The sequence below is a fragment of the Mastigoproctus giganteus genome, chromosome 11 (assembly GCF_048544385.1).
Source record: "Mastigoproctus giganteus isolate SK-2022 chromosome 11, ASM4854438v1, whole genome shotgun sequence".
In the NCBI taxonomy this organism is placed as follows: domain Eukaryota; kingdom Metazoa; phylum Arthropoda; class Arachnida; order Uropygi; family Thelyphonidae; genus Mastigoproctus; species Mastigoproctus giganteus.
The window spans coordinates 161,429,679-161,455,870 of NC_143585.1; the positions used below are offsets into that span (position 1 = coordinate 161,429,679).

General features: G+C 36.6%; 1 protein-coding gene across 2 annotated transcripts in view; it reads left to right on the plus strand.

Moving 5' to 3' along the window:
• The window catches only part of LOC150078542 (uncharacterized), a 273,894-nt gene that overhangs the window by 185,011 nt on the left and 62,691 nt on the right, over window positions 1-26,192 (plus strand). For both annotated transcript variants that reach the window (XM_090384841.1, XM_090384840.1), the window contains 2 exons: window positions 1,148-1,205; window positions 13,073-13,137. In XM_090384841.1, the coding sequence (XP_090240967.1) occupies window positions 1,148-1,205; window positions 13,073-13,137 (123 nt within the window). The remainder of the gene's footprint in view (window positions 1-1,147; window positions 1,206-13,072; window positions 13,138-26,192) is intronic.

The window sequence follows — 26,192 nt, forward strand, 5'->3', positions numbered from 1 at the left end:
AAGACAAGGCTGTGACTTCTAGAATTTTATTCTTTGCCTTTTTTATATCGTAAATTGTAGACTTTCCGATGTTGTATGTTTCCATTAGAACAGCATTGCTTACCCCACTTTCAAGTTTCTTACCATGAGACTACCAGTATCACTTGCATTATAAAATAGGACCAAATAAGCGAAGAGGTGTTGTCAGATACATCAGCAAATTTCATCCTGATCACAATACTGTGGATAAAGTTTAAACATGTTGTTTTGTGATATTCATTTTAGGTTTGTTTTCAAAATTTTCTATACAGAATGGAAATTCAGACCAGTTTTACAATGGATTTTTTTTTAGAGAAAAACCACTTTGTGCACCTTAATATTTTAATAATTGAAAGTACAGTGAGACCATCCACACTAGTGGATTGCTTCCCACTGCACTTTCTGGTGTTTTCTCCTGTTGTCATCAGTTTTTTGCACCTACCTTTAACGGATTTTAGATTTGGTATTGCATTCTGTCCTTGTAGCATGTTGTCATCTCTAGCTGTTACTGAAATTCACTTACTTATCCATAGTTTATTTAAAACAAACAATTAAAATTTCAATGATTCAGTTAAATGAAAAGGAAAAAGAATACTGTTTTCAGATTTATCGAATTCTCAACAGTTAATTGAATAAATATATGCTACTATAAGGATGCAAATATATTTGAGTCCTTGTAGTAGTATTTTAAAAATAGCTAATGACTTTCCAACCATCCCGACTTTTGATTTATGTACAACATAAACCAAAAGTCAAGTCATTGCACATCACATAAAAATAAATATATTGTTTTGACTTGGTTGATATTGTTATATCTCTTATAATTATGAAAAAATGTTGTAACATTATTTATAATAAAAAAGTAAGATTGTATATCATATGCAATGATACCTTGATGTAACAATCTTAGAAATGTACACTGCTGCAATATTTATTCATTAATTCACACATTGGTTATGATTTTAAACTGACATCATTTAAAATATCATTTATATAACTGGGTTGTCTATTAACTGTAATGAAAACTAAGGTTTGAAATTAATATCTAAATTTGAAAATAATCATCATGTTATAATTCACATACACTTAGAATATCATTTTTGCTTGTGATGCCATTTATTCTTTACAGACTAACAAAAAGGAATCAAAGAAAAGCAATGATGGGAAAAAAGTTAAGAAGAAAAGAGGTAAGATAAATTTCCACTTGAAAGATTATATAACTTTAGTTAAAATTCACAATAATCAAATAGATTATTAATTACTCTTAGTATCTGCCTTATAGTATGAGGAAGCCCTAGGTTTTTGCTGCACTAATAATAATAATAATAATAAAAAATCACATGTTTTTCTTCTCATCTTGGGAAGTGTCAAAATCGGTGTATGCAGTATCAGGGAGAGTACTTTGAAAAAGATTCATCTGATAGCATTTGAGAAATGAGGAAGCACATCAGTTCAGTTCCCAAATCTTTTCAAAACTTCGACTCAACATTTTGAAGAGGGCAAATGTTTCGTAAACAGTTGATGTCCAACAGACAATCCAAACAGAAATTCAGGCAGAAAAATCCTAGGTAAGCTAATTTTCCCGTTGCTGTATTTTAATATAAAATATTTATATTTCAGGGGAAATTTAATTTATGGCACAGTGTAACTACAAAGACAAAAGAAAGGAAAAGAAAACTCCATTTTCTTTCTGTCTTTCCCCCTCAAAGGAATTCTTCTTGCAAAAAGAGCTCCTGTTTTGGACAAAAAAGTCTCCTGTTTTTCCTCTTGATCTGTTTGAAAGCTGAATGTTGGCAGCTGCTGTGGTAATCACAAGTTAACAGATTAATCAAACTAGCTGTATTGCAGAAAATATGTGGATTGCATGAAATCATCTGCTACAAAACGTAGGGTATAGGTTTAACTTTGTTAGATATGTCATAATGTTAATACTGACTATGCTCCCATCAGAAGGCACCTCCGTAGCCAGGTGTGAAGGAGCAGCAGTGCGTAGCACACGCTTCTTGATTAGACCGGGGTTCGAGCCCGTCGCCACCAAATATGGAGGATGTGGAAAGGTCAGGGAATGACCACTGCATATTCCCGGAGCAATATGGCCTTAGTTGCTAATGCTCCTAAAAACTAAATAACAAACAAACAAACAAGCTCCCATCAGGCCATTAATAATACAAAAGGGTGTACAACACAGGAAAAATTTTAATAAGAATTTCTTTTGCCTGCATTATTTTCTTAAACTTATACTATAATTTAAAAAAAAAAGAAATAGCCCAGCTTATAAATTTTTAAAAAAAAAGAATAATTTCCTTTATGATTACTATTTTGATAGCTGACAACTCTGGGTTTATGAAAGAGAATCAGTCCTCATGTTATCTGTAATATAGTTCATAACTTTTTTTTTTTTTTTCTCCTGTTTTGCTCTATTTTTGCAATAGTTTAGTTTTCTGGATGTTTTTTTTCTTTTGGTGGGGGACTTTTGCTTTTTTTTTTTGTTTGGCAGGGACATATACTTCCAAACAGCGTTTCTGCTTATTCGCTGGGTCAAAATGATGAAGCCATGTCTCATCTGCTCTTATCACTTTGTGAAGAAGCTACCATCTTCAGTAACCATCTGTTGCAGCTCCTAACAAACCTCCATTCAAACTTGCTGTTGCTCGAGTATGAGTCTTGTAACCCAGAGTGATGGCCGTGGAGAATACTGTGCATACTTCCTACATCTCAACATCCCCACCTTACTGTTATACAATGATCTTCCATGATTACAGAAGCATTGTTTATGATTACTGTAGTGACAGCAGTGGTTGGAGCTCCAGGTCCACCAATTTTTGTGATTGAATCATGTTCATCTTTAAACACTCAAATCCACCTGCGAGCTATGCAATATGGAAGCAAAAATTCATCATAAGGTGCTTTTAACATTTCATACGCTTCAGCTGATGTTTTCTTGAGGTGGAAACAAAATTTCTGAGCAGCATACTATTCCTCGCATGTCACGTCCATTGTTATTTAGGTGAAACTGAACAGGTATAAACTTAGCCAACTGCCAATTGTGAACAAGAGTCAACTGCACAGTTGCTATGTGATACAGCTTGGTTTTGTCTTAAATTTCGCAGAACAGCTAGAAATAGTAAGCAGTACAGTTGTTCATGAAAAAATATGATGAACTTGATTCTTTATTGAACAGCCTTCGTAGTTTCAACTAATGCATGCTACCAAAGTGAAGAAGATTTTGAAGGACGTGTACACATTGGCTACTTTGTTAAATGTTTAAGTAAGCAGGTAGAATAGTGGAATCCTCTAACATGCTATTTAAACAAGTCTATTTAAAGACATTGGAAGTTCTAGAAAGCCATATGCGCACTTTTCAGGAAATAGGAAAGTATAATCAATCACTAGCAAATGGCACAGATTAATGTCCAGACCCAGTTTATGATCCAAAAGAAATTTTGAAAGAAGAGAAATTAATGCACTTCTCAATGGCAAACTTCTGATGAAAGCAGTCCAAAAGATGTGAAGCAAACTGATAACTCTAGCCTGAAAACTGAAGCAAGTTAACTCTTTCACTTATGAGGAATGTCTGCCCATAATATTCTCCTCTTGCTTGAATAAAGCAATTTTTCTGATCTTATAAATGTTGTGCCAAGGTAATCTGAACACAACTCTTTCAATCCAATGCATCTTGTATCCATGTACTGAGGTAACTACTCCTAGATATATTGAAGAATGTTATATATGCAATAAAAGTTCGAAAATCCGGACTGCTCGTGGACTGGATCTATTCGGATTCTCAGGCAGTGTTTTTAAAATTCAGATTTTTAGATAGAATAAAGAAGAGATGACCAGGTAAATTTTGACAGTTTATTCATTAGCAAATAAAGCATGCTTCATTTATCAAAACGAGCAGTTTTAAAGAAAAATAAAGTCAACACCTGACAAAGATGTAAACAAAAATTTTCACCACAAAAAAAAAAAAAAAGCATGCTTGAAATCATATTTAAAAATAATGAACAATGTAAAAGAAAAATACAGTATATAAATGAAAGCAGAAGATATATATTTTATATAAATTAATTATTTGTTTTTAGCTTATTAATAAACATTTTTATATAAAATACAAAGTTCGAAAAACAAACAAATATTTATTCGTTCTTTCCCACGATTTCTGTTGTCTGCACTGCTTGTGGATGGAACTCTTGCAGCTTCTACTCTATCTTCTGTACTGCTTGACGCTTCTATTGCTTTCTTCAAATACTTTTGTATATTATCTTGTTTACAACTTTGTAATTTCTTTGTGATAAAATTTATTATGATTATTATTAGCTGTATGGTGCAAGGAAGCCTGAGGCTTATGCTGCATCAGCCAAAAAAAAAAAAAAAAAAAATTCTCCGAGTTACCCTGAGAGAGAGAGAGAGAGAGAGAGAGAGAGAGAGAGAGAAGTAGAAAGGAATCACCAGGAAAGAGAAGAATGATGGTATCCAGCTCAGGACCCTAGGTTTGCCAAGCCCATACTCACCAGATGTGAGTCCCTTAATACACCATGAGCACGTGCTGTTCCATAAATTTAATAACCATTTCAATGGACTTTTCTTCAGTAGCCCAAGATATCTTTTCTTCTTCAACTTTGTCGTTTTCTTCACCAGATTCTTCTGAATAATTCTCTTCTATCTTATCAGGAGTTATATGCTTTGAATAATTTCTTGATCAGTGAAAGTCGCTGCACCTTCAACATCAACTTCAATGCATATCTACTCTTCTATGTCATCAGCATTAAGTTTGCATAGATACATGTCTTCCATACATAATTTAACAGTATCCATCAGTTCTTTCACTTTGGATGCTTTCAACTTTTGTGAAATCCTTCAAAACCTTCGTTTCGATCAGATTGTAGATCTGCAAACATCACATTCGGCCTTAACTTTCGCCAAGCTCTTAAAAGAGTTACAGGCCTGACTGCATTCCATGCAGTCGTGAGTGAAAATGTTGCATATTTGATTGTAAAACTGCATTGAAATTTTGAAGGGTTGATTCTTATGCATCATTTTCATCATAAAACCATTTTTATAGTGACATTTAAAGTTCCTAATGACTCCTTGATCCATAGGTAGGATTAATGGTGTTACATTTGGTGGCAAAAAAAAGTAACATGCAAAAATATTCCCACAATCACATTAATTTTGATTCGTGCGGTTGAGCCCTGAAGTTATCGAGAAGAAGCAAGCATTTTGTATTTGCAGGCTTCCCCAAATTTCTCAAGTTCTGACGAACTGATGGAACAAAATCATGAACAAACCAATCACGAAATATATCTTTGTCCATCCGAGCATTCTTGGGCTTTATAGGTCACAAGTAAGTGAACAATTCCTTTAAAGGCCCGTGGGTGCTGAAAATTGCCAATCACCAAAAGCTGAATTTTATGCTGACCTGAAGAATTACCACACACAAGAATGGTTACTCTTTCCTTATTAAGCTTAAACCCTGTTGCATTTCGTTCTTGGTTTCCAGCCAAAGCATTTGTGGGCAAACACTTCCAGTAGACGCTGTTTCATCAGCATTATAAATTTGATCGTCTGTAAGATCATAGTCAGATACAATTTTTTTTTTTTTTTTCAAATGTTGCACTATATTCTGTTGCTGCTTGTGTATCAGCCAACTGTCTTTCTCCAGCAATATCTAACTGTTTAATACCATGATGAGCCTTGAAATTCCTAAGCCATCCATCACTAAATGTGCACTCTGGTTCAGTGTTCATTTGTAAGCATCGGCCTAGAAATTGCCATACCTTCCAATCATTTTAAACAAAAACCATTCGTTCAACTCTTTATCGAGATTCTCTAATTTTGGTCAATATAAACTTTTTCTCTCAGCAATTTTATTGTAAGGCTCAGAAGAGTCTGAATTCTAGAATTTTATTCTTTTCTTTTCTTATATTGTAAATTGTAGACGTTCCAATGTTACATGTTTCCATTAGAACAGCATTGCTTATACCACTTTCTAGTTTCTTAATTATTTCAAGTTTGTTACTCACTTTCAACGTGTTTTTCTTTCTCTTAGGGGGGATGTGGGTAATACTGACACGCGTTTATCTGATAATATTGGTCAATGTAACTCTTGCACATACCTTAAGAGTTCTTATCTGTTACCCCAACTGGACGTATTATCTAGATGTTCTGGGGACAAAGACGTTTCACGTGAGCGGGTAGCTAATATCAGGGAAGAGAGCCTAAAAAACTTCAAGGGTTGTGTTAGGGTTGTTAAATATACAAGAACAGTAAATCTTAATTGTTTATACAGTAACGTTAGAAGTGGCATCAATAAAATGAGCGAATTCGAACTGCTGGTTAAAACAAGTCGGACATAATAGGGCTTACAGAGACGTGGTGCCACCCAGAAATTGGGGATGATGAGTTTCAGTACAGCTTGTATAATGTATTTAGGAAGGATAGGTTAGATAGAAGGGGTGGTGGGGTAATGCTTCTTATCAGAAGCAGCCTGAGTGCGACGATAGCTTTCCCGGATTCAGACATTTCACATGCTAGTATAGAGTCTGTATGGTGTGAGATAGTTGGAAACAAAGGTATAATGCGAGTAGGAGTAATCTACAGACCAGGTGATTGTGAAGATTATGACAAAAGCCTCTACATGCAAATGGAATGGGCAAGTAAATGTCAATGCCTTATTATGGGTGATTTCAATTTGCCTCTAATTGATTGGAGTAAATGGGAAGGAAACTCGACATGGGGAACAAAATTTTTAAATCAACTAGATGACTGTTATTTGTATCAACATGTCAGGGAAAGTACTAGAGAAAAGAATATCCTAGACCTCATCATCACACATGAATCAGATGACATAACAGGGCTGACAGTAGAGGAACCAGTAACAGGAAGTGATCACGGAGTTCTACGGTGGATGATGACGAGAGAGGTAGCAGAAGTAAAAGGCAAGGGAATGGGTTTTAATTTCAGAAAAGGAAATTATGATGCCTTAAGGTACTACATGGCCTCTATTAACTGGGTAGATATCGCGCAGAGAATGAATACAATTGAACTGTGGTACGCTTTTAAAACATTAATCACAGATGCCTCGAATGCATATATACCATTAAAAAAATACTCCACGAGAAGGGTTCCAAGTTGGATGAATAGTGAAGTTGCCACATTACTTGAGCAGAAAAAGGTGGCATGGAAAGGTTGCAGAGCAATAAAAAGTACTGAAGCCTATAACAGCTACAAGGTGATGTGTAATAGAGCCACAGAAAAGGTTCGACAGGCAAAGGCAGTTTATGAGAAATCACTAGCAAACAGAGCAAAGAGGGGGGATAAAGAATTCTTCACATATATAAATGCCAAGAAGAGCGGGACAAACCAGATCGGACCTTTACGTAAGGGAAAGGGGATAGTAATAAATACACCAGCTGCCGTTGCAGATGAACTCAACAGTTATTTTGCATCGATATTTACAAATTGGAGGCTTGAAGTGGTGAAACCCATGTTTAGTCTCTAGAGCAAAGTTTCCGGCATCCCCCTCCCCCCATACTTCTCCTTCAACCTATGCACGGTACTAAGTACTATAGGTTTTGATACCTTTCGTGTTTGGGGTTTTTATAAAATAAAAAAAAAAATGAAAAGCCTTTTGTGGCAATGGGAAATTGTGGGAGTGAAGTTAAAAAAAAAAATATGTAATTAATCATATTGAAATTTCGCAAGATTATTTAATGAAAAAACTTTCGAGCCTACAGACCAGTAAGGCTCCTGGAGTTGATGGAATATACCCTATAATCTTAAGAGAGGCATCAAGCGAGTGCATTGAATCATTGAGGCTAACTTTGCGAGCATCACTAGACTCGGGAGAGATTCCCTTGGATTGGAAAAGTGCCAATGTATCTCCCATACATAAGGGTGGCTCTAAAAGTGAAGTTGGAAATTATCGACCTGTCAGTCTGACTTCAGTAGTAGGAAAAATCATGGAGGCAATGATCAAGGGTGGAATTCAGGATCATTTGGATCGAATTGAAATTCTCAAGGATATAACAGATAACAGAGCTTACTGTACTAATAAAATAAGAAGAAAGACCAGGCTTTCAAATTATTCCGGATAACCAACGTTCTACTGTGTGTGTGTATATATGTGTGTATATACAAATTTTGTATATATTTCTTGTATATATATATATGTATGTATATATATATGTATTTTTTTTTTTTTTTTTTTTTTTTTAACCAACAGTTTTTTTTTTTTTTTTTTTTTTTTTTTTCATTTTTAATTAACTTCCATTTTGGAAGTTAATTACCATAGCAGACCAAACCAGGACTTAATTTGGCATTTCAACTGCCAAGGTTGTAAAGAGTCTAAAATAGGTAATTGCTGCGTGTGACTGAGTGGTGCACAAGTTCTTGTTGAAAAATTAGTCAATATTGTAAGTTGAGGCAGCAAAATTTCTTTAACTGGCAGTGCATCATTTTCAATTTGAAATTTTCTGTGGACAAGTTTCCATCAGTAGTATTAGAAGTAGTACTAGTAGTGGCATGTGATGCAAGAAAGCAAGTGTATGAACTTATGCAGCATCAGCCAAAAAAAAAAAAAAATTTACAAAACAATTCCCTCTAAATGTTTGTCCAGTTCCTCCTTAAATTTATTTAACCTATCAACTTCCACAATATCAGATGGAAATTTGTTCCAGCAATTAACCACCAGCTGGATAAAGGCAAATTTCCGCACAAATTTTTCTACATCTGTCTTTCCTCCATTCGAATTTATGCCCCCTTAGATTCGCAATATGAACAAGTGGAAGAATCTCTTCAAAATTCAGCATGCTCAACCCATTCAGGGCCTTATACACCTCAATCAGATCACCTCGCTGCTGCAATTTGCAGAACTTAAGCCTCCCTGGTAACAGGATCCCTCCATTCCCCTCACCAATCTTGTTGCCCATCTGTACATGCTCAAGCAAATCTACATCCTTCCTAAAATGAGGCATCCAGACCTGTACGCAGTACTCAAGACATGGTCTGACCATTGCCTTATACAGTTAGACAATCACCTCCTTTTCCCTGCTAGCAAAATTCATGTATATCATTGACAAAACCCCATGACCTGAACTGGCAGCTTGTCTGCATTGCTCAGAAAACTTCATATCTCACTGCACAATTACTCCCAGGTCTTTTTCATTTTCCATCACCTTAAGTGTAGTACCACACGGTACGTTTCTCTTGGGTACTTTTACCCATATGCAGTACTTTGCATTTGTCAATATTAAACTTCAGTTGCCACTTCTTAGCCCATCTCCCCAAATTTTCTAGATCCTGTTGCAGTAGCACACTGCCATTACTGTCATTAACAACCCTGCCAATCTTTGTATCATCCGCAAACTTTGACACTAAGCCTGATATACCTTCATCAATATTATTGATAAATATACAAAACAACCGTCAACCCAACACCGAACATTAGTCCACAAAGAGCAGCAGCCATTGATTACCACCCTCTGTCTTCTCACACTGAACCATCCTTTTATCCATTATAGCAATTTATCCTTAATACCATTCTGCTCCAATTTGTACAGTAGTCTTCCATGCACAAAAGTGTCAAAAGCTTTCTTGAAATCCAAGTATATAATATCAGAATTATTTTTTGCATCCAGTTCCTTTGTAACCACATCATAATATCCAGTCAAAGTTGTCAGACAAGACTTTCCCTTAACAAATTGGCAAAACATTTGCACATCTCCAGTCTGTGGGGACCTCCCCTGAGTCCAAGAATGCTCTCATAATTATGGATAAGGGGGTTTGCATTCTTCCTTTGCCACCTCCTTTAATATAACTCCTTTAATATAACAATCCACCCCAGGTGCTTTTCTTATGTTTAAGTTCAACAATTTCTCCTCCACTTTGCTCTCAGTTAATTACAAAATCATTAAGCACCCTGCTACAATTTGATAACCTTCTGGCATTTTCAAACCTTAATAACTCCTTGTGTGAATGTAGATGCAAAATACCCCCAGGCGCTCACATCTGGTGAGTATGGGCTTGGCACACCCAGGGTCCTGAGCTGGATATCATCATTTTTCTCTTTCTTGGTGATTCCCTTCTACCTCTACCTCTCTCTCTCTCTCTTTGGGTAATTCAGAAATTTTTTTTTTCGCCAGGTGCAGCATAAGCCTCAGGCTTCCTTGCACCATATGGCTAATAATAATAATAATAATAATACTCATTCAGATGGTTTGCTATATGAGCAGGATCATCAACAGTCAAACCATCGATATCAAGTGGACCAATCTGATTCATCCCCTTCCTTTTAGAGTTTATATAAGTAAAGAAATCCTTGCTGTTTTTCCTAGCATCCTTGGCAAAGATTTCTTTTAATCTGCCTTTGCCTGCCTATCCTCCTTTGTGATTTGATTACAGACTAGCTTATATCTGCCATAGGCTTCTGTTTCGCCTGATAATTTATATGCATCCCATGCATTTTTCTTCTCTCTCACGGGTCTCATTAGTTCATTTGATAACCTTGAACAATATTTCTTAATAGGTATGAAACTTTTAGTATGAAACTTCCACGATTATTTCCTTGAAGGCTGTTGGTTAAATCATCAGTTGAATTTAAAAACTGTATGAGACTACTGTAGTCACCTTCATGGAAGCAAAAACCCTATTATTTACCCCTGATTGTAATTATAACTTTAAGTAAATCCCACATCAGTACACTGTGATCACTGCCACCTAGTGGTTCCTTTAACTGCAAATTCTTAATACATGAATGATCACTGCTGATAACCAGATCAAGAGTATTACCCTCTCTGGTTGCTTCTCAAACATTCTGCTGCAGATAACAATCATCCAATAAATCCCCAAATCTTACTAGTGTGTGAGTGACCAACCCACAAGTTCCAGTCAATATCTGGGAAGTTAAAATCCCCCATTATAAGACATTCTGATTTTCTAGCCCACTCTATTTCTCTGTACAGTTGTTCATTGTACTCATTCAAGTCATTAGGCCTGTAACACACTCCTACTCTTATTTTTGCTTTCGCAGTGCTTATGTCACACCAAACTGTCTCAACAGTGCACTGTTCATCTATATCAACTGGATGCACTTCTTTTGATTTTATGTTTTTCTTAATTAACAGCATAACACCTCCTCCCTTCCTATCCTGTCTATCCTTTCTGTACACATTATACTCTCCAAATTCCAATTCTGCATTCCTATTATCTGTGCGACACCACGTCTCTGATATCCTAACAATATCCACCTTTGATGTCTTGACCAACACTTCAAATTCATTTATTTACTATACTTTTAGCATTGGTATACATGCACCTATTCTTAGTTACCCTAATACATGGCACCTCCGTAGCCAGGTGGGAAGGAGCAGCAGTGCGTAGCACACGCTTCTTGATTAGACCGGGGTTCGAGTCCGTCACCATCAAATACGGAGGATGCGGAAAGAAAGGTCAGGGAATGACCACCACATATCCCGGAGCAATATGGCCTTAGTTGCTAATGCTCCTAAAAACCAAACAAACAACAACAACAACAACAACCCTAATACATCCCATATACCCACCTTTTTCACGATGACTGCCATCAGTCCCTGAAACCCCCAGAATCCCTCGCTCCAGGCCGGTGCTTATTCTAATAGAAGTAGTAAAAGAATCACTACTTCATATCACCAAGAACTAATAGTTCTTGGTGTCATTAAATATAAACTAATAGATAAAACAGTAATTGTTTTGCAACATCATTTGTCAGTTTCAGTGTGAGAAAGTACCAGCTGTTATGAAGAATCTTCTTTGCACACTTCTCAGTGTGCAAGGAAGTTGAAATAAAACAAATTATCCCGGGTCAGGCTTGACATTTTACAAAATTTTCATGTCAATGCTGAATGCGAATACTCAGTCAGGTGAAAAAAAAATATATATATTTATTTATGCATCGTTTTTATTCGTATTGTAGAATAATTTGTCCTATTTATTTTTCATATATATGTTATACTGTATGTTTGAATAAAATTTTGAGAAAAATGCAAAATAAACTTGTGCAATATTAAAAACAGCTTTCCCAGAAGATGCTGTATATCATTTGAAGACTTATCACTGGTTCTGTTGGTAAAGTTTTTCATACATAGTGTATCTGCAAATTCTTTAATATGACTTTTCCCTTAAATCTTCCAGTGTAAAATGTCATGAATGACTGGAGCATTATGTGCCTATTCCCAGAACTGCTGGTTGGATTAAGAAAGCTGTCAAATGTCATGGGATGTGAGTTATTAACTGATAAGATGCAACTAATACGATTCCCTTTTGCCTCATGGGAAAAAAAAGGACCTAAAATTGTCCAGAGCACAGTGATTAGGTGGAAATATGTGTTTAAATTGCAGCTTTATGTGGGGGTGATGGTATCCTTTAGTGGGCCAGATCGATCAATAGGTCATAGTTTGAACACCCCATGTACTATTATTAAGGTACTATTATCAAGGTACTATTATTAATGGAGATAAGTTTGAGATTATCTTCATAGATTACTTTTTGGTTGGGTTTAGATTAAAGAGATGCCACTGACATTAGGAGAGAACAGCAGCACGCCAAAGTGGGAGAAGTGAGAAACTGGTTATAAATGTACTATATCAGATAATGAGGGAAGGCCCATAAAAAAAAAAAAAAATGCCCATTCTGCTTACTAATTAGTTTTTTTAAGATCTTAATGGTGATCACTTTTAAGTGAAGAATTTAAAGACTTTGAGATTATCTTCATAGATTACTTTTTGGTTGGGTTTAGATTAAAGAGATGCCACTGACATTAGGAGAGAACAGCAGCACGCCAAAGTGGGAGAAGTGAGAAACTGGTTATAAATGTACTATATCAGATAATGAGGGAAGGCCCATAAAAAAAAAAAAAATGCCCATTCTGCTTACTAATTAGTTTTTTTAAGATCTTAATGGTGATCACTTTTAAGTGAAGAATTTAAAGACTTAATGACACAGTCCATGCAGTTTGGTAAAAAAAAATAAATTTTACCACACTTCATAGAAAACTAATTTCTTTACTTTTATTTTACAGAAAATACATATACTAGGAAATGTGTTCTGTCTCCAGAATTAGCTACGGTGGTTGGTTCCAGTGAAGTAAGTTCTCATATATGATTGACAGAATTTAGGAGTCAATACCTATTTTTAAAGATTTTAAATCTTTTATTTTTTTAAAGAATTTAATTAACATAATTTTCAGTAATAGATTATTTACTAGTTGAATGAAGGCTACAGAAAGGGTTAAGCTGGCAAACATAATACAAGAAATCACTCATTAAGAGAGCAAAGAACAGGGACAAGAAGTCCTTTGGTTTAAGGAGTTTTTCATATATGTAGATTCAAAGAAAAGAGCAGATCAGACCAGATCATTTGTGTAATGGGGTCAAGAGAGACTTAGCTAACCCAGATGATGTGTGTGAATTGGACAGTTACTTTGCAGTGCTATTTACAAATAAAAGATCTTTCCTGGTGGAGAAACTGCACTTGAAGCTGGGATGCATAAAATTAGCAATATTGATAATTCAGAAGATTGTGAATTTGAAAAAAGTTTGAGGCTAAAGAAAAATAAGGCTCCTGGAGGAGTTGATAGCATATATCCAGTAATTTTGGCAAGGCATAAGAGATGGTATTTAACCATTAAAGTTAAATATAAAAAAAATAGCGAAATGCTTAAAGTGCGGTGCTCACCTTGAATATAATCTGCAATAGTTTTATGAAAAGACTCATGGCTAAATATAAGGTGGAATGGTTAAGTTAATGCATTAAGGTGGGATGAGATTTAATTTAACGGAATTTTAAAATAAGTGCAAGGAAGCAGAAGTGCACTACTCCGTCCCTGGTTGTCATAAAGTAGAAAATAGTTAATCTGGAACATAAAAGAATTGATATTGCCAATAGTCGTGACGACAGACTTTCGTTAAGTTATAACGTCTTCAGTTGGCAGTGTTAAATGAGAAGTAACGCGTGCTGTATTTTAAGGAATTTTCTGTACTCTTGTAATGCTCTTTGGGACATGTGGGAATCTGAGATGTGAGAGATTCCCAGCCGAAGAAAGGTGAAAGGGAAGTTTTGTGTTTAGGATGTTGAGATTAGTATTGTGTCGAAACCATTCGATAATGAGGGCTTCATATTGAAGAATTTTGTGGCTGGTTTTAAGTCTTATAATGGTGATAGCGGAGTTAATTAATGGAGTGTGACTGTGGGTTTGGGCACGAATTGTGAGTTCTGTACTAGCTTGTCCCGATCTAAGATTCATTTTATAACATATTCGAAACAGCAGTTTGTCTGAAAAAACAAAATCAGCTGTTCAAAACACCAGTCTGCTAAGAACAAACAAAAGAAATTTCAGGTCCAATGTCAAGATTATATGACACAAACCCTAGAAAATAACTCGTTATACAAATTCAGTGAAGAATTAATTAATTCTATCACAATTCAGAAATGCCACTAGGACATGAAAAGTTCAAGCCACAAGATGAAGTCTTCCAGAAACCTATATCTCAATTAGTTCAGTCAGTTCCAATAAGCCTTTTCTTTCAATTGAAAACTTTGTCTGCATACTTTTTTTTTTTTTTTTTTTTTTTTAAATATGAAAGCCCCAAACACGAGAGGTATTAAAACCTATAGTACTTAGTACCATGCTTGGGTTGGAGGTTGAGAAAATGAAAGAAGATATTTGTTGACATTGGACTTGAACTTCTGTAGACTGTAATTTTCAGGAAATACGTATGAAGGAAGGTTGTTCCAGAAAACAGCAGTTGAATGAATAAACAAGGAAGATGAAAAGTTGGTTCTGTGAGTTTGAAGTTGGATAGCAAATGGATGTTGGCTGGTGGCGGCACGTTTTCAGACTGTTTTGAAAGAGAGAGCGGGAATTATAGAAGCCAGTTCAGAAGAACAGTGTCCATGGAAGTTTCTGTAGAAAAGGCATGCAGCAGAAACAGTATATCTGTGAGACAGAGAGTGGAGAGACTCTGTTAGAGAAGGGTCATACTTTGCTAGAACAAGATAGTTATCCATGTTTTCAAGGAATTTGTAAAAGTTACATTCATCATATATATTTGTAGTTAAGTGATAAAGTTGGGCAGACAGGCTGAGAAATGGTAATTGAACTTTAACATTGAGAAATGTAAAATACTGCGTACGGGTAGCAGTAATCCCAGAGTAACATGCCAGTGTGGTACTACTCTTGGGGGTAGTGGAAATGAAAAGATGTGGAGGCTAAGTGTGCAATCAGAGACGAAGTTCTCTGAACAGTGCACACAGGTTTCCAGGACAGCTCATGGGGTTTGGTCAATGATATACAGGATTTTTTTCTAGCAGGGATAAGGAGGTGATTATCCCATTGTATAAGGCAGTGGTCAGGCACCAACTTGAGTAGTGCATTCAGATCTGGTGTCTTCATTTTAGGTAGGATACAGAGCTGCTGGAATGATTACAGAGAAGGGCAATGAGATTGGTGAGGGGAACAAAGGGGGGGATTTCTTACCAATAAATGCTTCAATACTGCAAATTGTAGTATCTGGTACTAGGCAACTGTGAGGTGATCTCATTGAGGTCTTAATGCTTTGAATGGATTGAGCAAGTTGATGGTATTTTTCCTCTTTCTCAGACTACACCCAAGATTGGGAATAAATTCAAACTGAGGAAAGACAGAATAGATGTGAAAGTTTGCTTTAGCTAGCTGGTGGTTGGATTACTGGAACAAACTTCCACCAGCTGTAGAAGTTTATAGCTTAAATAAATTCAAGGAAAAACCAGACAAACATTTGAAGGGAATGGATGGAAGTGTGGTGTGTTTTTTTTTTTTTTTTTTTGTGCTATGTGAGCTTGCTTTCTTACATCATTTGCCACTACTAATGCTAATAGACATGCCTTTATCTGATGATGTGGAATAAAATAATGCCAGTACATATTCCAGTTTTTCTTGTTTGATGGGTCTAGTGTAGAGAAGGAAAATACGAGGGCTGTTCCAAAAATACTTGGACTGGCAACACTACTTCGTTGCTATGGAAACGATTGACGAGTTTGCAGTCTAGGAATGTTCCTCCACACTTCCTTAGTTAGTTTGTGTAAGCCAGTGGTTCGCGAAAGTATTCCAAGGGATTTCCACTAAAAATTCTGTAATGGCATCTGCTTAGATTTACATGGGTATATTATTGTAAACTATAAAATATAACTAATAATAAAGTAAAATAAAATTAAATAAAAAGTATAAAGAATTGCCAAAGAAAGAAATTACCTCCCACAATGTTTTCCATGCTAAATTTTTTTTCATTCTCAATGACCATTGTTATGTATAGGTCTTTTTTTTTTTCTTTTTTTTTTAGAACCAAGAGTACTTAGTACCATGCATGGGTTGAAGGTTGAAAAGATGAAAGAAGATACTTGTTGACATTAGACTTGAACTTCTGTACATTGTAATTTTCAGGAAATACGTGTGAAGGAAGGTTGTTACAGAAAAGAGAAGTTGAATGAATAAATGAGGAAGAAGAAAGGTTGGTTGTGAGTTTGAACTTGGACAGTAAAAGGATGTTGACTGATTTCGGCACTTGTTCGGACTGTTTTGAAAGAGAGAGTGGGAATTATAGAAGCCAATTCAGAAGAACAGTGCCTGTGCAAGTACCTACAGAAAAGGCATGCAGCAGAATACAAAGTCTGTGAGACAGAGTGGAAAGACTCTGTTAGAGATGAGACATTAATTAACCTAACTGCCCTTGAGTCAATAACTGTTTGGAATAAAAGTAGAGACGAGAGCGAAAGAGAAACCCCAGTTTTTTTAGATGCAGAGGAAGCAATATTTGCAATATGCTTTATGCGGAGAGAGAAAGATTGGAAATCAGGGTAAACCCCAAGATCTTGCATAGAAACCATTGCGTCATCGAAGATAAGCAGAGGAATCCTTTTTGCTAGATATAAGACTGGTCTGAGTTTTAGGAGGAATAAAATTAAGTTCTCTTTGCCCCATTGAAGAATTACCTGGAGATCAGCATTTAAGGATTTGGCAGTGGATACTCAAAAAGTTGAAGCTGTTTGAGCAGGACAAGGTGTCTCAAACTGGAAGGTGGAATGCTATTTGTTATCCTCAGCAAAACTATGGATAGGATTTCCAGTAAATGGAAGAAGGTAATTAATATACAAGAGGAAAAGTGTGGGAGAAAGAACTGAACCTTGGGGAACACCACAATTAGTGGATAAGTTAGAAGACAGAGAGCCGTTTAATATCATCCGCAGTGACGAGTCAGAGAGAAAAATGGAAACTGAATTACAAATGCAAAGTTATCCACGATGCAAATTTATGGATTTGTAAAATCTTCAAGTATCTAAAAGATCTCAATCTGACTATAATTACAAGCAAATCTGCTCAAATTACTTATTCTCTTCAGAAACAACCCAACCCAAGGTGGTAGATGACTCTCATCAACCGATGCAATACCACCACTTTGCTTATTGGAGGCTTGAAGTGGTGGAATCTGTTTAGTCTCTAGAGCTAAGTTCCGGTCAACCCTTCCTTATCTCTCCATCATGCAGCACGATTGATGACTTTTGAGGTTATGATGAACATCGTGGCGAGATCCAGTATTCCTTACATTTCGAGGGTACAGCTCTAAAACGGTGTTCGCAGGCCGGCCGCTAGTTAGTACACCAGACCGAACCTATTGGTACAGATTTTGAACAGGCTAAGAGTAGAAAACTTGCTTCTTGCCCCAGTGGTAGCCGAGCATTCTGGTCTCTTGCCAAAGCTATTGGCCGCAACTCTTGCCCATCTCTGCTCCCACCTCTGTCCAAACCAGATGGTTCTGTTGTCACTTCAGCCAAGGATAAAGCTGACCTGCTAGCATCCCATTTTTCTTCGAGCTCATGTATTAATGATCTTGATAAAACACCTCCCACCATTCCCAACACACTCCATTCAATGCCTCCTGTGGTCTTCCGTCAAAAGGATGTCAGAAGGATTTTGACGTTAAGAAAGCTCAAGGTCCTGATGGTATTTCTCCACTTGTTCCCAAAACCTGTGCTCCTGAACTTACTCCTATTCTTTGCTGCCTTTTTTCACATTCTTATTCCAAAGGCGTTTTTCCTTCTGCTTAGAAATTTGCTCATATCCAGCCAGTTCATAAAAAGGGTGACAAATCCCTCCCATCCAATTATAGTCCCATTACAAATACTTCTACTCTTTCTAAAGTAATGGAGAAATTAATTAACTGCCAACTCTTAAACTACCTAGAAACCTTTAGTCTGATCAACGATCGCCAATATGGATTCCGTCACTGTCGATCCACTGGTGATATTCTGGCTTATGTTACCCATTTGTGGACTAATTCAATGGAAAGGTTTGGCGAAACACAAGTAGTTGCTCTTGATATCTCAAAGGCTTTCGATCATGTTTGGCATAAAGGTCTTCTAAACAAGCTTCCATGGTTTGCCAACTGTTTTTAGTAATTGGTTATCCAGTTTTCTCTCTGATTGCTCACTGAGGGTGATGGTAGATGGCTCTCTGTCTTCCAACTTCTCCATTAATGCCGGTATCCCCCAAGGTTCAGTTCTTTCCCCGACTCTTTTCCTTTTGTATATTAATGACCTTCTTCCATTGAATGGAAATCCTATCCATAGTTTTGCCGATGATAGCACATTGCATTCAACTTTCCATTTTGAGAAACCTTGTCCAGATCAATCAGCTTCAAGTTCTCGAAAATCTGCTACCAATTCCTTAAATGCCGATCTTCAAGTAATTCTCCAGTGGGGCAAAGACAACTTAGTTGATTTCAACCCTTCTAAAACTCAGTCTTGTCTTATATCTCGCAAAAAGGATTCTTCTGCTCCTATGCTTATCATTAGTGACACTCCGATTTATAGGCAAAATGATATATCTCTTTTGGGGATTACCCTGACTTCTAATCTCTCTTGGCACAAGCACATTACAAATATTGCTTTCTCTGCATCTAAAAAACTTGATTTTCTCTTTTCTTTACTTTTCTTCCAAACAGCTGCTCACTCTGTATAAATCGCAAATCCGCCCTGCCATGAAATATTCTTCCCACATCTAGGGTGGTGCCCCCAAAACCTCTCTCAGGCTTCTTGATTCCATTCAGAAAAGGGCAGTTAGGTTAATTAATGATTCATCTTTAACAAAGTCTCTCCACTCGCTGTCTCATAGACGTACTGTTTCTGCTGCATGTCTCTTCTGCAGATACTTCCATGGGCACTGTTCTTCTGAATTGGCTTCTATAATTCCCACTCTCTCTTTCAAAACAGTCCGAACACGTGCTGCGACCAGGCAACATCCATTTACTGTCCAACTTCAAACTCACAGAACAATTTTTCATCTTCCTCGTTTATTCATTCAACTGCCGTTTTCTCGAACAACCTTCCTTTATACGTATTTCCTGAAAATTACAGTCTACAGAAGTTCAAGTCCAATGTCAACAAATATCTTCTTTCATCTTCTCAACCTCCAACCCAAGCACGGTACTAAGTACTATAGGTTCTAATACCTCTTGTGTTTGGGGTTTACATTAAAAAAAAAAAAAAAAAATCACATAGAAATAAAAATTGCAGATGTCCCAATCGCAAATGTCTATTCCCACAAAGACCTTGGAGTTCTTTTTGATAAAAGTCTCTCCTTTAATGCCCACTATTTATATGCTGCTCAAAAAATTCAAAAACAAAACGGTTAATCAAAGAAGAAAGCAGCGATTCAATACAAAAAAAAAAAGTCGGTAAGCATGTTCAGAGATTCTCTTTCCCATTCTGTCCTTGCTTCTGAAATCTGGTCTGGTGCTCGTCAAGTAACCGTCAAGAAATTCTTTGCCCTAGAATATTGGGTTCTTAGATGGTTCAATAGTTAGCTTTGTTTTCCCCGATACAATTGCCAGGCAACATCTTTAAGAAAACTTAAAAACAAAGCCTCTGCAACAGATGATCAATGACTCTGGAGTCATGCTTCTTGCAGAGTTAATTACTTCTGCATACGATTCACCAAACTTATCCAATATAATAGCTGCTCCCAACAGAGAAAATTCAAGAAACCAACAACTCAAATCCAATCTCAAATGTACAGAATGTTCCCCATGCATTCCTTTACCTCCTAAATCATCACAACATTGATTTCAAAAGGTTGTTGTTGTTGTTATTATTTGGTTTTTAGGAGCATTAGTAACTAAGGCCATATTGCTCCGGGGATATGTGGTGGTCATTCCCTGACCTTTCCGCATCCTCCGTATTTGGTGGTCACGGGCTCGAACCCCGGTCTAATCGAGAAGCGTGTGCTACGCACTGCAGCTCCTGTCCACCTGGCTACGGAGGTGCCTTGTTTCAAAAGGTAACTCAACTCTAAAGCCTACAGGTGTCAGATATCCAATAAATTAAGAGAAATAAAAACAACCACCTGCCTTAAACCCAGTAACTGCAACTGAAAGCTAAATTTGCTGTTCTGCAAAATTTTTATTAATTCATAAGTATAATTCCTATTCATTATTAATGTTTATATGAAATCTGCGATGAATTCGATTATTTTATTTTATTTCCTTTGTACCATATTATCTGCCCTTAGCCATGTGCTATGATGGGCTTACTGTATTTGCAATAAATGAATATTTATTTATTTATTAAAGAACAGCTGGCAAACCATAGGATGGAAGCTTATTTAGAAGACCTTTATGCCAAACACGATCGAAATGAGTAAGCCAACAAGCTTCATAATGGTGCCATCTGGGTGGTGGTACCTGCCGAGAATAAGTAACATTAGCCTTCTCCACTGGTGAAGGTACTCATTCAAAGCTGTTCAGTACCTCGACAACTCATTGTGAAGGTATTCACAATATGAGATGTGATCAAACGATGTATGCATACTACCTGAGTAGTAGAAATGATGGAAGCGCATTCATCATCATCATCATCAGCCATTTTCAATCCACTGTAGGATGAAGGCCTCTCCAGCAACTTTCCAGTTCCTTCTGTTTTGAGCACTGGCCATCCATTTACTACTCGAAAACTCATGAATTTCATCTATCCATCTCCGCCTTTGTCTTCCAGGTTTTCTTCTAGCTCCTCTTGGATACCATTCTGTTATTTTCTTAGTCCATCTGTCATCATGTCTTCGAGCTATGTGTCCTGCCCAAGACCATTTTAGTTCTTTAGTTTTGATAAGAATGTCCTTAACTTGAGTTTGCTGCCTAATCCATGTGTTTCTCTTCTTATCTAACAGTCTGATTCCCAATATGATTCGTTCCATTCTTCGCTGTGTAGTTCTCAGCTTCTCTTCCATTCTTTTGGTGAGTGCCCAAGTTTCACTTCCATAAGTCATGGTGGGGAGTATACATTGATTCATTATTTTACGTTTCAGACAAACTGGGATATTGCTCTTCAATATGTGACTATATTTCCTGCATGCTATCCATCCAAAATTTATTCTTCTCTTGACTTCCAGCCATTTATCATTATTACAGCTAATAACTTGTCCCAGATAAGTATATGACTCCACCTTTTCAATTACTGCTCCTTCAATCATTATTTCCCTTTCCGTGGCATACTTGTTCATCATTACTTTTGTTTTAGCCATATTCATCTTTAGTCCAAAATCCTTACTAACTGTGCATAACTGATTAAGATTTTCCTCTAATTCTTTGGGATCGTGGCTTATGACCACAATGTCATCTGCAAATCGTAAATGGTTTAGGTACTCTCCGTTCACATTGACTCCTTTCTGCGACCAGTCTAATCTTCTGAAAGCTTCCTCAAGGGCAGCAGTAAACAGCTTCGGAGATATTGTGTCTCCTTGTCGGACTCCTTTCTCGATTTTAAATTTGCTACTGTCTTTGTCTAGTCTAATAAAGGATGTAGTACTCTCATATATTTTCTTCAAAATCATAATATATGGAGTATCTATGCCTTGTCTTTCCAGTGCCCGAAACATTGCCTTATGCTGTATGGAGTCAAATGCCTTTTCATAATCCACAAATGCCAGGCATAATGGTGTTTTATATTCATTTGCTTTCTCCATTAGCTGTGATATTATGTGAAGGTGATCCATAGTTGAGAATCCTGTCCTAAAGCCAGCTTGCTCTTTCGGTTGATTCTCATCAAGTATTCTTTCTAATCTGTTAGTAATGACCCTTGTGAACAACTTGTAGATATGGGATAACAAGCTAATTGGTCTATAATTTCCAATTTCTGATTTATCTCCTTTCTTATGCAGCAAAACTATGATTGCATTATTCCACTGCTTAGGAATCACACCTTTTGTAATGCACTTTGTGAAGAGCCTTGCCAGTTTTTGTGTTATGTCTCTTCCTCCCAATTTTAACAACTCTACAGTAACTTCATCTTCCCCCGGGGCTTTCCGATTCTTCATTTTCTTCAATGCATGTTCTACCTCATCAGGAAGAATATTGGGTATGTCGTATGTGTTGCTACTTTGCAATCCATCTTCCCCACTGCTGGTATCATTCCCTCGCTCCTTGTATAATTCTCTATAGTAGTCTTCTGCTATTTGAATTATGCCTTCTCTGCTGTTTATAAGTACACCATCGCTATTCTTCAGTTTCAGTATCATTTGTCTTTCTGTATTACTGCTCATGGCTGCTGATTTAAATCCTTTGTTTTCCCCTTAATGCTTGTTCTACTTTTCTTGTGTTAAATCTTCTTATGTCCTCTCTGAGTCTCTTTCTAATGGCTTTGCATAACTCAGTATACTCAATTTTCTCCCTGTCAGTGTTTTTCTTGCTCTTCATTTGTCGTCTTTGGTTCATCATGACAAGTATTTCTTGACTAATTTTTTCTTCTTTGGATTTCTGTTTCCCTATAGGTTTCTTGGGCTTTATCACTTTCAGAAAGTTGTAATATTCCTCTTCGATATCTTGGTCCTGAGCAGTCTGCAGAAGCTCAAACTTGTTCTTAAGTTCCAGTACATACTGCTTTTTCTCCTCCTCTGTTATTTCAAAGACCTTTGTATTATTTACTCGAGTCAGTTTTTTCCTTTCCTTTCCTACATCTATATCAAGTGTACATCTTACCATTCTGTGATCACTTCCAACATTTATCTTATTCAGGACGGTAACATCATTCACAATATATCTTCTGTTAGTGAGGATGAAGTCTAGTTCATTAGTTGTTAATCCATTTGGACTCTTCCATGTCCACTTTCTGTTCACCCTTTTCTTGAAAAAAGTGTTCATTACTGACATTCCTTGAGATTCTGCAAATTCCACAAATCTTTCACCTCTTTTATTTCTTTCACCAATTCCAAAATTTCCTATAGTTCCTCTTTCTGCGCTGTTTTGCCTTTTTCCAACCTTAGCATTGAAGTCCCCCATAATAATAGTGTAGTGGGTTTTCTGCTCATCTAGAAGACTCTCAATTTCAGTGTACATTTCTTCAACCTCTTCATCATCATGGCTCGATGTTGGTGTATAAATCATTATAATCTTTAGCTTGTACCTCTTAGAAATCTTGAGTATTAGTCTTGACACCCTTGGTGATGTACTTTTGAATTCCAAAATGTTGTTTTTAAAATCTTTATGGACCAGAAACCCAACTCCACCTTCACTCTTTTCACTGTTTCCATTGGTGTACAGCAGATTTCCACTTGATAAACTTATAAGTGATTCATTTCTTCTTCTTGTTTCAGCCAAACCGATGATATTCCAATTCACATTTTCTAATTCCTTTTCCAGCTCTAATATCCTGTCTTCACCGATGAGTGATCGTACGTTCACTCATCGGAAGCGCATTACCCATGCCTAAACAACCTTTTTTAAATATGTTTTCCATGCTTTTTTTTTTTTTTTTTTTTTATTATTTTTTTTCTCAGAAGCTATAGTACTTAGTAGCGTGCATGGGTTCGAGGTTGAAAAGATGAAAGAAGATACTTTTTGACATTAGTCTTGAACTTATGTAGATTGTAATTTTCAAGAAATACTTATGAAGGAAGGTTGTTCCAGAAGTTGAATGAATAAATAAGGAAGAAGAAAAGATGGTTCTATGGGATTGAACCTTGACAGTAAAAGGATGTTGACTGGTTGTGGCACATATTCATGTTTGTGTTGCTTTGAAAGAGAGAGCGGGAATTATAGAAACCAATTCAGAACAGTCCTATGCAAGAAACTACAGAAAAGGAGCAACAGAAACAGTAAATCTATGAGACAGCCAGTGGAGAGACTCTGTTAGAGAGAAGTCATTAATTAACCTAAATGTACTCTTCTGAATGGAATCTAGAAGCTTGAGAGAGGTTTTGGGGGGCACTGCCCCAGATGTGGAAACAATATTCCATGGTAGGCCAGATTTGCAATTTCTACAGAGTAAGCAACTGTTTGAATGAAAAGTAATGCCGAGAGCAAAAGATAAAATCCAGTTTTTTAGATGCAGAGGAAGCAATATTTGTAATATGCTTTATGCCAAGAGAGAGAGAGAGAGAGAGAGGAAGAAAGATTAGAAGTCAGGGTAATTCCCAAGATCTTGCCTAGAAATCGGAGTGTCATCGAAGATAAGCATAGGAGCAGAAGAATCCTCTTTGCGAGATATAAGATAGGACTGAATTTTAAAAGGATTGAAATCCACTAAGTTGTCTTTGCCCCACTGGAGAACAGAATTTAAGGAATTGGGTAGTGGATATACGAGAAGTTGGAGCTTATTGAGCAGGGCGAGGTTTCTCAAACTGGAAAGTGGAATGCAATGTGCTATCATTGGCAAAACTGTGGATAGGATTTCCGGTCAATGGAAAAATGCCATTAAGAACTGAACTTTGGGAAATTTGGAGAAAGAACTGAACTTTGGGGAATTCCAGCATTAGCAGAGAAGTCAGAAGACAGAGAGCCGTCTAACATCACCTGCAGTGAGCAGTCAAAGAGAAAACTGGATACCCAATTACAAAGAACAGCTGGCAAACCATAGGATGGAAGCTTATTTAGAAGACCTTTATGCCAAACACGATCAAAAGCCTTAGAAATGTCAGTGGCTTGAGTTTCACCAAACTTTTCCATTTAATTTGTCCATAGAGGAGTAACATGAGCTAGAATATCACCAGTGGGACGACACTAACGGAATCTATACTGACGATAATTGATCAGATGAAAGATTTCCAGATAGTTTGAGTTGGCAGTTATTTGATTTCTCTATTACTTTGGAAAGAGTAGAAGTAATTGCAATGAGACGATAATTGGATGGTAGGGAATTGTCACCCTTTTTAGGAACTGGCTGGATATGAGGAAAAATACCTTTGGAATAAAAAAGTGAAACAAAACGACAGAAAACAGGAGTAAGTTCAGGGGCACAAGTTTTGAGAACAAGTGACGAAATACCATCAGGACCTGGAGCTTTCATACCATCAGATTAATCAAAACGATCAACATCCTTTTGGCAGAAAACCACAGGATTCATTGAATGGAGTGTACTGGAAACAGTTTGAGGTGATTTACCAAGATCATTAATACATGAGTTGGAAAAAAAAATGGGATGCTAGCAGGTTAGCTTTATCTTTGGCTGATAGAACCATGTGGTTTTGACAGGTGAGAACAGAGATGGGTGAAAATTGTAGCCAATAGCTTTGGCAAGAAAGCACAATGCTTGGCTACCATTCGGATAAGAAGCAAGTTTTCTAATCTTAGCCTGTTCGAAATATAGTTTGGACTGATTAATAACTGCTTTACAAAGTATAAATAATACTTAATAATAATTTTTTAATGCATAATGTCGCTTATAAAAATGTAGTACCTGGAAATATTTTATAATAAAAATTCAGAACTATTATACGATTTCAGAGAAATCGTATAATAGGCTTAGGGGTTCACGATAAAAATATTACGTTGAAAGGGGATTCACGAATCAAAAAAGGTTCAGAACCGCTGGTGTAAGCGTATCATGTAGTATTCATTTTTGTGTTCGTTATAACAGTTTATGTGAAGGGTGTTTTATGATGGGGGATGAAAGAGATATTTCGTTAATTATTAGACAGAGAATCGCGATTGAATTTTGTGTAAAATTAGGCAAAAGTGGTCAGAATACATTTGGAATGATTCAAGAAGCATACGGTGCAGAAGCCTTGGGCAGAATAGCCATATTTAAATGGTGGAAGCATTTTAAGGATGGGGAAAAAAACGTACAAGATGAACAAAGAAGCGGGCATCTGTAAACCTCAGTGAATGATGAAAATATGG